Source organism: Ovis aries, chromosome 22, assembly GCF_016772045.2.
Source record: "Ovis aries strain OAR_USU_Benz2616 breed Rambouillet chromosome 22, ARS-UI_Ramb_v3.0, whole genome shotgun sequence".
Lineage (NCBI taxonomy): Eukaryota > Metazoa > Chordata > Mammalia > Artiodactyla > Bovidae > Ovis > Ovis aries.
The window spans coordinates 44,998,973-45,011,638 of NC_056075.1; the positions used below are offsets into that span (position 1 = coordinate 44,998,973).

At 47.6% G+C, this 12,666-nt stretch overlaps 1 protein-coding gene across 2 annotated transcripts in view; it reads right to left on the reverse strand.

Annotated features, from left to right (window-relative positions):
• Positions 1 to 763: 763 nt before the first annotated feature.
• Positions 764 to 12,666, reverse strand: part of ADAM12 (ADAM metallopeptidase domain 12) — a 391,246-nt gene continuing 379,343 nt past the window's right edge. For both annotated transcript variants that reach the window (XM_027960492.2, XM_027960491.2), the window contains exons 22-23: positions 10,463 to 10,593; positions 764 to 5,649 (exon numbers count right to left, since the gene is read on the reverse strand). In XM_027960492.2, the coding sequence (XP_027816293.1) occupies positions 5,589 to 5,649; positions 10,463 to 10,593 (192 nt within the window). In that variant the 3' untranslated portion in view covers positions 764 to 5,588. The remainder of the gene's footprint in view (positions 5,650 to 10,462; positions 10,594 to 12,666) is intronic.

Here is a 12,666-nt window from a genome sequence, read left to right on the forward strand (position 1 = left end):
TATTAGGTCCCCCCCCACCTCTAGTATGGGCTTCCCTGGTAGTTCAGCTGGTAACGGGAGAAGGGATAGGCTACCTACTCCAGTATTCTTGGGCTTCCCTGGTGGCTCAGATGGTAAAGAATCCACCTGCAATGTAGGAGGCCTGGGTTCGATCCCTGGGCTGGGAAGATCTCCTGGAGATAGGGCATGGCAACTCACTCCAGTATTCTGGCCTGGAGAATCCCCGTGGACAGGGGAGCCTGGTGGGCTATAGTCCATGGGGTCGCAAAGAGTCAGACACACCTGAGTGACCACAGCACAGCACACCCCTAGTGTGTGTGTGAAAAGGCGTACAGACATCTTCCCTCCTCATCCCACCCCTGATGTGCTCATGTGGATTGCAGCACTCATCTCCTGACCCTCCAGCTCACCACCCTTCTTAAGGTTCTTGCTGTTTAGTTGCTAAGTCGTGTCTGACTTGTTTTTGATTCCACGGACTGTAATCAGCCAGGCTCCTCTGTCTGTGGGATTTCCCAGGCAAGAATACTGGAGTGGGTTGCCATAGCCTTTTCCAAGGGGTCTTCCCGACCCTGGGATTGAACCCGGGGACTCCTGAGCTGACAGGCAGATTCTTTACTGCTGAGCCACCAGGGACGCCCCTGTTAGATTCTTCCACATCTCGTGCATCTATACATGGATGAGAATACAGATACATTCTCCAACTTGAGAGCCCCCCCCCCCGCCCCTACTTTGGTGAAAATCTCAGTAATGAATGGGACGCCTCTTTATATTGACCTGTATACCATTTATTGGATATAATATTCGTAACAATGACTTTTTTTTTCTATGGAAATAGCAAGTTGTGTTACCTGTAGACCCCCCGATATGAGAAACGTGTACAAAGGTAACAGACTGTAACATAAAAAGGTAAGTGAGAAAAAAAGATTAGCAACCAAAGCATGATACATGGACGAAGCACTATAAAAATGAACGCGCTGGTTTAGTAGCTGTGACTTTGTACTGTGCTGCATAGCCTGTAGCCAGGTTTGAGAGAGTTCTGAAGCACACACGTTCAAACAGTGCAGTTTCCTTCAAACCTCCCCACTTGACCTGACAGAGGGTACACAAGAGCAGCGAACTCTGACGTTGCTCACCCTCCATGCACTCTTAAGGGATTTTCTCTTTCTAGTTCGATGTATTTTTTTTTTTTCCTCTATCACTGTCCTTCCCACTTAAGTACTTGCTTATAGGCCATAACCATAGGTAACAGTCCACTTCTTTGCAAAACTAAAATGATCACATGAGATTTTTTTTCCTTTTGTCTGGACTTAAAATGTGCTAAATTGAGGGCTAAAAAAAATTATCTCATGGAAGGAGTATCACAGGTAATGACTTCTGAAGAGGAGGTGGAAAAATCAGGGTTGGTTACAGAGTACCAAACATTCCTTTGTGTATTAACTCGTCCAGCTATCACGATCGATTGTTGGCTATTATGACAGTTTTATACGCAGGGTTTCTCCTCCTGGTGTCTCATATGGATCAGGCTCTTACTGGCTGGGCTCTGCCACTGGTGTCCCCAAAGAAAAGAGGGGGTTTGCTTTATGAAATGCAGACAGACGGTCCATTCCTGTGCAGGTCAGTGGATTTGGAAGCATCGCTGCACAGAAATGGTTCTCAGGCTTTAGCTTGTTGTTACTCATATGACCATCAGAGTTTTCAAACAGGTTTAAAAGAAAGGGATGGAGAGTGAGTCGAGAGACTTTCGGTCATAACAGGCAAACTGAGTTCCTATGGCCAACTCTCCCTTTTAATTAGAGTAAGTCTTTAGGTGGGAGGTGCCTGGTAGGGGAGGATGCTTTTGGATTCCCTGCTGGGGTGGCGGGTTGAGGGAGTGGGCAGTGGGCAGGGTTGCTCCCAGCTGTGGCCCTGGAGAAGGCTGGGCTTTGGGTGGACTTGCGGGGCAGCCACCAAACTGCAGAGATGTGTCAGAGACTGGGTTAGGGCTGGGGAAGGAACTTGGGTCTGATGATAGGTGCTAGCCGAGGCCGCCTATGTCCAGATGTGTTCACGGCCCTCTCTCGCGAGTCCTGGGGAGATGAGGTGGCACACCTCAGGCTCCCGCCAGCCAGCCATTGTGTGGGGCGGCTCCACAGCCTGGGTCCCCCCTGGGGGCCAGCACTGGCCCTGCAGAGACTTCTGGGTGTGACGTTTACCGGGGTGACTTGTGTTTGCTTGGGGTCCTAACAGTGAAGAAGGATCTCCAGGTTGAGTCTGCCCGCCCTAGGGCTTTCTGCTCCCCAAACACCCCCAGGGAGCCCTCCAGGGCAAGAGTCTTAAATAAGTTTCACACCGAGAGCCTGGCAGGGGGGTCAGGCTGTTGCCCAGGTATGGCGCCCTCCTGGTTGTTGGGGTTCTCAGTGGCTCAGAATGCTTGTAAACAGCAGTTGAGAGATGGCAGGAAGACGCTTGAGCATTCGAGTTGGCCCAGTACCAGGCTCTGTTTAGCACCACAGGAGATCACAGTCTCTTAGGAAGAGTCTGCCACAGAGCAGGGTCTGAGCTGTTTTTCTTTCAGAGGAGATATGGATATGTTGTACTGATTTGCCAGGGAACGATGGCCTCTGGTTTCAGCCTGAGAATTCCTAATACAGTTAAGAAGGCATAAAAAGGGTCCCCTTTGAGACTAGTTGGGAGTACTTATCCTCGTGTAGTTTAATTTGCTGCTCTTGTGATCTCTGTGATGTCATCCCACATTGTAAGCTGGAGAGTTCACATGAGGAAGGGCAGTCTCTGGATGCACAGTTTGACAATGGAAAATATTACGCGCTGTTTCTCTCGGTTGCTACACATCTGAGTCCATGTGTCAGGAAAAGTACACGGTTACACAAAATTTCAGGAAATCAGCTTTTCTGTAGAATGCCTGGAGGGTTAGCCATGTACTTCCCAGTCAAGTGGGGCCGTGTGACCTGCAACTCTAGTAAGACGGAAGGAGAGTGACTACCCTTAGGGGCCGACTCTGCGTCGAGGCGTGCGGACTCTCAGCCTAGGCCACCTAAACCCACATCAACTCTAGTATTCATGCCCATACAATCTTAAAAAAATATTAAAAATAGATGGTCATTGAAATATAAGTATTCATTTTCATTTCTATCATCTAGGAGGATATAAAAAGGGGGAGAAATACCTCTTCCCCTCCCCCAAGCAAACTGGCTCTTGGTTCCTAAGTTATATTAAGATGAAAGTTATTGCTGAATATGCTTCATTTGCTAAATACTGCATTTGGAAGTACTGTTCCTTGAATAACATTCCCTGTGTACTGTACGGGGGTGTCAGGTTTAAATATGTTCTTTTCCAGAAATGAACTGCACGGCTCTATAAATGCACTTCGAATGTAGAGAGAAAAAAGTGTCATCAGCTGTGGCCGAGTGGCTACTGATGATGACATGTAGGATCACAGCGTTAACCTCTTTTAATACCAAACTATTCCTGGTTCTCTGAAATAGAAGCACAGGAATTCTAGTTAAGGACAGACGAAAAAAGTTCACACCCTCTTCCCTGCACTAGCAGAAGGGGCTACAATGCCAGATCCAAGGATTTGGGTGTCTATAAAAATAGTACCCACCTAATGCACCATAAAAATGCTGTAAACTTTCCCATAGAATATGTTTTTGGCCTTAATACAATTACCAGATATAATGCTAGGTACAGTAATTCTGTAAATACTCATCAGCAGTAATATTTTCTAACATGGCTTTATAGTTTTAAGAAACTAATAATTGCATAATGAACAAATTGCATGCTATAAGAGTTGGAATGTATTAGAGTCATGTTCCCTTTGTGTGTGTGTGACATGGATTTATTGAGTTTATCCATGATCCTGAATGCTATGTTGCCTAGATACGGTGGGAACTCAGAGTTAAATGCACTCTTGTTTTCCTGAAGGCAAACCAAGATTCTTGGTACGTTTTGTCTTTCTGCTTCAAGGCATAGAAAAACCATGGAAATGACCCCAGATGAAGCTTTATCACAAAACAGAGTGGATTATGGAACCGTTGTCAATTGCCTTCTAATGTGAAAACTAGCCACATAGGACCCCACTAGAAGACAGGCATAATGGCATTTGACCTTGTCTGAGTAATTTTGTAATTTTCATGCCATTAGGTACAGGCATCTTCAAGATCTTCTTGTGAAAATGGCTCCCCAGTCTGACATCCGAAGAGTCTGCTGCTCAAGACTGCATTTCATGAATATTGAGCGTGAATGTGAGGACTTTGACGCTCAACAGGTAAATTGTAAAAGCTCAAGAAGCAGATCCAGACTTTATGCTAAAAACATCTCTGAAAGATTCCTGTAGCCAAGGTGGGAAAACAAGATGCCCCACAGAGAACTTACTAGTAACTTAGGGTTCTTTGTCCAACTTATCCTAACAAAGACAGCAGACCGCAACCTGTCCCAGTGAACACAGCTTTCCATTTGGCTGCAGTTTTTGCAAGCACATGGATTCTGCCTAATTTTTAATAAGCTGAACCTTGCAATAAAAGGAGATTTTTATCTCCAGAATTGATTCACTAGATCTGGTTACGGGTTCACATCTGAAAATAGTTATGCTCCCGTGGAAAGCCTCATCTGTCTGTCGGAACACAGTATCATTGTGTTACAGTCAAGAACACAAGGTGGTAATTTGTTCAGCTCCAAACAGCACAGGAAGACGGAGGTTTGCAGGGCTCAGGCAGTAGCTGTCTTGTAGAAACACCAGCTTTCCCAATCTAAATAAGGCGCTGATGCCAGCACTCCATAAAGGGCAGCCAGGAAAAGAAGTTCTTGGTGTTTCTATAAAGCAAACTTCTCAGCCTGCTCTCCAAATGTGCTCATGGCTGGTGAGCTCAAGGTCAAGTGTCTGCCTGGCCTCATGTTCCAAGTCTGTCTCCTACAGTGGCCACACCTTAAAATTCCTCTCCAGGATCCAGGCTCTCTCCGGAGCCCCCTGGCTAGAAGCCAGGTCCTTCCCTGCGATCCCTGGAGCTTCCAGGGATAACCCTGGTGGCCAGCCCGTCATCTGTGACAATGTCCAGAATATCCCTGGAGGCCCAGCCCAGCCTGGACCTGAAGCCAGGCTCTGGCCTCAGAGCAGGCCTTCTACCTGGGGTCTCTCGTTTGGTGTCTGGTACCAGAACCACTGCCATGGGTAAGCTGGGCAAATGCCCTCTTCATGAAGCCTCCATCAGAAATAACATCCTGTCCAGAGTCCCAAAGAGCACGGTATTTCAAGTTCACCAAACTATTAAAAGCACAACAAGCCTTCCTTCCATGGAAAACTCAGTGATGGGTTTTTCTTTTTTTTTAAAAAAAGCCCACTACAGCGCACTGCACTGTAAAAGGCATTCTGCATAAATTAATAATTTACAAGTACCTGAGCAAGTAAGTATACAGAGCACCATAGCACAGCACAGCACCGACGGCAGTAGCTCAAAGTTCTTTCAAATCATGGTGTTTGAAAAATTAAAAAATTCTAAACGTTGGCACAAAAAAAAAACCAAAACCTCCAGCTGGAGTTGAGAGATAGTGCAAACTTGTGTCTTCACTGTTGAACAAAGGTGTCGGCTTGCTTCTCACTTAGCGTAGGCGATGGGGGCAGGTCTGGGCACTGGATGGGGCTGTTTCGGAGCAGGTCTGCAGGAAGAGAGAGGAGAAAACAAAACTCTGGTCAGAGGCCCTGCCAGTGATTTCTGCCAACCCTCGATGCCCGGGTTGGAGATACCGTTTCCTGTGCTGTGATGGGCTTCCAGGGTCAGATCTCACCTCTGCACCCCCAGCCCAGCCCAGCCCAGCCCAGCCCACCCCAGCTCAGGTGCTGGAGACCAATGGCTCTTGCCAGCAGCAGGGGTGGCAGATTCAGAAAGGACCTTGCTGAGGGCTGCAGCGTCTTCAGCCGTTTATGACCCTTTTCAAAGCTGCCCCTCCTGTCCATCCACAAGGTGATTCGAGAAGAATGCCATGAAGCAGAACAGTGTAAGCCGCAAAGGTGAATCTCACACGCGACTTTAAATTTTCTAGCACTTGTATGAAAAAAAAAAAAAGACTAAATAATTTTAGTCATATTTCATTTAACCCACCATGTCCAGAGAAGCAATATTTCAGTAAGTCAACATAGAGAATGACTGAGATAGTGGACATGTTGGGGGTACTGACTGCATAACCCAGGGTCTATCTGCACTGCCCGTGTATCCTGTCTTCCACCAGCCGCGCGTGCCCAGCAGCGACTGTCCTGAGGTGGCTGCAGAGGATGGGGAGTGAAGCTGGGCATGTGGGATCCCTGAGATGAACAGAGTGTTATCCTTCTAGGTGGAGACAGAACCAGCTCGCATTGGTATCATCAACTGGCAGAGGTAAGACAGGCAGCTGCCTGAGATCACTTAAGAGAGGGCCTTCCCTAGAGGATCTAAATACATATTTCTGCAAAGAAGTCGCTCAGTCGTGTCCAACTCTTTGCGACCCCATGGACTGTAGCCCACCAGGCTCCTCCGTCCATGGGATTTTCCAGGCAAGAGTACTGGAGTGGGTTGCCATTTCCTTCTCCAGGGGATCTTCCCGACCCAGGGATTGAACCCGGGCCTCCTGCATTGCAGGCAGATGCTTCACCTTCTGAGCCACCAGGGAAGCTCACAGAAGACACACAGATGGCCAAAAAGCCCACGAAAGATGCTCAACGTCACTAATTATCAGAGAAATGCAAATCAAAAGGACCATGAGGTAGCCCACCTCACACCTGTCAGAATGGCTGTCATCAAAAAGTCTAAACCATCTAGAAGCGGGGGAGGTAGGATGGAGTGGGAGGTGAGAGAGGGTTAAGAGGAATGGGATACATGTATACCCATCAGGGCTGATTCGTGCTGAGGTATGGCAGAAACGGACACAGCACTGTAAAGCGGTTATCCTCCAATTAAAAACCAGTAAGTCTGTAAACAGTAAATGCTGGAGAAGGTGTGGAGAAGAGGGAACGCTCCTACACTGTGAGTGGGAATGTGAACTAGGGCAGCCCCTCTAGAACCCAGTATGACAGTCCCTCAGAAAACTGAAGGTAGGATTACCATGTGACCCAGAAATCCCACATCTGGAGATAACAGTAATTCAGAAAGATACATGCACCCCAGTGTTCACTGCGGCGCTATTTACAATAGCCAAGAAGCAACCTAAATGTCCATCGACATAGGAACGGATAAAGATATGGTAAATATATACAGTGGAATAGTGCTCAGACGTAAAGTAAGACAAAGAAAAATATCACTCATATGTGGAATCTAACTTAAAAAAATGATATAAATGGACTTATTTACAGAACAGAAGCAGACTCAGATTTTGAAAACGAACTTAGGTTTTACTCAAGGGATGTGTGTGTGTGGGGGGGATAAATTAGGAGCTTGGTATTAACATCACTATATATAAAACAGACAACCTACTGTAGCAAGGACCTACTGTATATAGCACAGGGAACCTGCCTGAATATTCTGTAATAACCTATACGGGAAAAGAATCCAAAAAAGAATGAATATATATACGTATAACTGAATCACCATGCTGTGTACCTGAAATTAACACCACACTGTACACCAAGTATACTCTAATAAGAGAGACCTGTATGCGGGTCAGGAAACAGCAGTTAGAACCGGGCATGGAACAACAGACTGGCTCCAAATAGGAAAAGGAGTATGTGAAGGCTGTTTATTTAACTTATATGAAGAGTACATCATGAGAAACGCTGGAATTAAGATTGCCGGGAGAAATATCAATAACCTCAGATATGCAGATGACACCACCCTTATGGCAGAATGTGAAGAGGAACTAAAAGCCTCTTGATGAAAGTGAAAGAGGAGAGCTAGAGTTGGCTTAAAGCTCAACATTCAGAAAACGAAGATCATGGCATCCGGTCCCATCACTTCATGGCAAGTAGATGGGGAAACAGTGGCTGACTTTATTTTTCTGAGCTCCAAAATCACTGCAGATGGTGACTGCAGCCATGAAATTAAAAGACGCTTACTCCTTGGAAGGAAAGTTATGATCAACCTAGAACAGCATATTAAAAAGCAGAGACATTACTTTGTCAACAAAGGTCCATCTAGTCAAGGCTATGGTTTTTCCAGTAGTCATGTATGGATGTGAGAGTTGGACTATAAAGAAGGCTGAGTGCTGAAGAATTGATGCTTTTAAACTGTGGTGTTGGAGAAGACTCTTGAGATTCTCTTGGACTGCAAGGAGATCTAACCAGTCCATCCTACAGGAGATCAGTCCTGGGTGTTCATTGGAAGCTGAAACTCCAATACTTTGGCCACCTGATGCTAAGAACTGACTCACTTGAAAAGACCTTGATGCTGGGAAAGATTGAGGGCAGGAGGAGAAGGGGAAGACAGAGGATGGTTGGATGGCATCACTGACTCAATAGACATGAGTTTGGGTAAACTCTGGGAGTTGGTGATGGACAGGAAGGCCTGGCATGCTGCAGTTCATGGGGTCACAAGGAGTCTGATATGACTGAGTGACTGAACCGAACTGATACTCTAATAAAATTTAAAAAAAAAAACAAAAACCCACTGCCTCAGGAGAAGAGCAAAAAAAAAAAAAAAGGCCTTTCTATGTGGTATGTATAATTTATATATAATGGAATATTTCTCAGCTATAAAAAAAGAATGAAATATTCTTTGCAGCCACATGGATGGACCCAGAGACTATCACATTAAGTGAAGGAAGTCAGACAGAGAAAGGCGAATATCATATGACATCTATCCCTTCTGTGTGGCATCCGAGATATGACACGAATGAGCTTATCTACAGAACAGAGGCAGCGACGTAGACAACAGACTTGTGGTTTCCAAAGGGGAGGGAGGAGGGGAAGGGACAGAGTGGGAGTTTGGGGTCAGCAGGTGCCAACTACCAAGTATAGACTGGATAAACGGAGAGGTCCTCCCGTACAGCGCAGGGAGCTGTGTCCACTATCCTGTGATAAACGCTAATGGGAAAGAGTAAGAAAAAGAATGTACAGGAAAACTGAATCACTTTGCGGTACGGTAGAAAAGAACACAGCACTGAAAACCAACTAAACTTCAGGAAGATGAAAGAGGGCCTTCCCCACCTTCCTGCCCATGTTTTTTTTTCCTTTGAAAACTAGAAAAATAACTTCAAGATCAGTGTACAAACCACAGTGAAATAATTAGGATGCTCTGCAGTGTTTCTGTATTTGTAGAACTGGGATTCAAACCACTGTCCCGACCCCCTGACCAGCTTTATCTCTGAGATTTATTACACAGATCTTTCACAGGCCAAACATTTTTCCCCGAGAGCTGGAATAAACTCACGAACGCATGCCTTCCCCTTGGAGATGCTGAATTATTGAACCCAGGGCCTGGCCAGCACCCCTACCTTGCTCACAAAGTGAGCTCTCTGCCAAGGGGGCGCATGTGTTTTGGCTGAGGGTTTAACCCATCTGTGAGCTGGTAAATGTTTAACTACCCGCCATGGCGGGGGAAGTCAGAGGCCCCGGATCTGTGGTGCTTGTCGATTTCCATGGTATAAATAACTCACGCTCCCAACAGGACGTGGCTGAGCACGGAAGAGCTGTGTCGTGGCCAGGGTGTGGTGTTACCATCACACAGAAACGACCGATGTAGGTGACCTCAAGAGAGTGGGTGGCAGTGAAATGTAGTTTTAAAAAAAAAGGAAGTTTGGGGCTCTGAGCATTTATTACTTTTATTTTTAATATAACTGGCATCATTTCCAGTTTACGTAATTTAAAAGAAAGCCCAGGCTTAACACCTAGCTGGCTAAATTCCTGGAAATTTAATAGTTCTTGCAAACCAACGGGAGCTGGCTCCAGCACACCGCTGGGTTAAACCTCCCTGCCCAAGTCAGGATTGGACCTAGTCCCCTGGGAGAGGGCAGAGTGGATGACCCCCAGCAGCCACTCAGTCCGCAAAGGTGATTCCTTTCGCCGGTTGAGTGGGAAGCTCCCGCTTAACCTTGCCCAGCAGTTTCTTCAGCCTAACTTGTTCCACTCCCCTCCTTTCATCCCTGGCCCTCCAACCTCACCTCGTTTCTCGGGATCCCAGGGACTGAGGAGAAGCCGTCACAGTCCCAGTCATATTTTTGGAGACAGGTGTCCCGCTGTTCCAATATCGCAGCTGCTTGGCGGCTGGCTGTGGCCTGGCCCAGAGCATCAGCCACTGCTCTGAAGGATCTGTTCTACTCGATCTTGAGCTGATCTCACGGATAGGCTGAGATCACTGCTAAGAGCGACCAATTCTATAGCTCCCAGCTGCTTCAAGATCTGCCCTTGCCTCTGTCTTACGCTGCTCCCAGGGGTGGGGGGTGGGGAGTGCGGGGCACACAGCCGGCACCACACTCCCGTGTCCTCCAGTGGCTTGAGAAGTGTGGCCCGTGCAGCTGGTGCACATGGTTTCGGGGAGGAAGAGAGGGAAGCGGGTGCATCACCAACCTGATGGGCGCCAGGCGGAGCGCGGACTCCTGCCGTCCTGGGGACCTGGCTGAGGCACTGGCCAGGCGAGCCGTCTTGCTCAAAGGGTCTGCAGGCAGTGGCTTCTGAGGGGGGCTTGGCTTACGAGTTCCCTGCAATAAACCAGAAGGTGAGGCATGATCACCATCTCCGTGTACTCGGACAAGACACTGACTTCAGAAGTCATCAGAGTCCCCTGGAGAGTGGGCTAGGGAGAGGAGGGCTCCCTACATTGGGAGGGTTACATTGCTACACAGCATGACTTTCACTTCCTTTAAACTTTCTGACTACAGTCCCTCACCGTACAGGTGTGGTGGTGTGTGTGTGTGCGTGCGTGTATGTGCGTGCTGTGTTAAAGATTTACCCACAGCATCATGGCTCAGCCAGTAAAGAATCTGCCTGCAATGCAAGAGACCCACGTTCGATTTCTGGGTCGGGAAGATCCCTTGGAGAAGGAAATGGCAACCCACTCCAGTATTCTTGCCTAAAAAATCCCATGGACAGAGGAGCCTGGTAGGCTACAGTCCATGGGGTCACAAGAGTCGGACATGACTTAGCGACTAAACCACCAAACCACCATCATTTAGTTACAGACACTCAAAGACGAGTCTTTAGATGCCACATTGCTGACCGACCTTGGATGTAGAGTTGCTGGCGTCTCTGGTCCACTGTTACCCAGAGGATGTCAGCTTTCCCCTGTGCTTTTCAGGCTTCTTTTCACTTTAGAAAGGCCCAACAGGAGAAGCTGGTGAAAATCTTTTCAAGGAACACACTCGTTTCTTCAGATTTGCCAGAACCCTCTAACAGAACCGGTTCAGTTGCGGGTGAACCAGACAGGGACGGGACCACCCTCTCCCACCAACATGGCGTCAGTCACGCTGCGCCCCATAAAATGCACTTCCGTCCTTCTACTGAAATACTTGCTAAGGATTTGTTCAGAGTCACCAACACGCCTGGAAAATGACACCCAGGAGGAAAATCCACGTCCACCAGAGGCCAGTGAGGGAGCCGGCAGTAGAGGGTGGGCAGAGCATGAACTTGGAGTTTTTGCTCTGGGTTTTATGCAAAGACCAACATTCTGGGACTTGTGCAAGTCTCTGGACTTCTCTGAACCTCAGTTTCTCCAGGTGTAAAGTGGGAGAAAACAAAGACCCATCTCATAGCATTGTTATGAGGACTACATCATGCATTGGAAACTCCCAGAATGTGGATAACAATGATTAAAAGGCACCTGTGCTCCTGGGGTTCCTTTCTTGGTTACTGTGATGGGAGGGTTCATTGGAGCCATGGTGGGAAGTCAGGGAGCATTGATAGCACTGTTTTGAGCCCAGGGTGAACCCAGGCATCAAGACAGCACCTGCTCTGGGCCTTGGGGCCTAGAAACACTTGCTCGTGCCCAGAAAGTGTGCAGGAAAGGGTGCCAGGAACTCAAGGAAGACAGGACATACTAATAAACAGATGGCCTCACCCCGTGATAGCACTCAGTACTCCATACACCCAGGACCACCCAAGATGATTGAAGAACATCTGAGTTGACTTTCTCATGGTACTCACCCCACTGATTACATCTCCATGGCAGTCAGAGCTCAAAGAATGTGACAATATAGTCCTCCTCCCCCATTTAATGTTATCCCCTTCTGGCTCAGCTGGTAAAGAATCTGCTTGCAAGGCGGGAGACCTGGGTTCAATCCCTGGGTTGGGAAGATCCCCTGGAGAAGGGCATGGCAACCCACTCCAGTATCCTGGCCTGGAGAATTCCATGGACTGTATAGTCCATGGGGTCACAAAGAGCTGGACACGACTGAGCGGGTTTCACTTTCACTTTGTAAAGCAAAGGAAGCTATAATATCACAGAAGTTTGTCAACCACAGCTGCATGGAAAATATGCCAAGTTGAGACAAGGGACAAAATGGGAGAGGAGGGAGTCACTGAACAGGGACAGACTGACATGGGACATTTCCACGTGAGTGCTCAGTTAAGGAAACACTAACAGCCTGCAGAATGTAAGAGAGAACACACCCTTCACCTGGGAAACGGACCCACAACGAGCACAAGCGCTGAGGTCAGGCTGTCTGCGTATCTGACCAGGCTCCGCGCCGATGCACTCTGAGAAGACACTTGAGTTACGCCACTTCTCCACGTTGTAGAGAGAAGGTGATGCAAGGGTTAAGTGAGAGACGATCTAT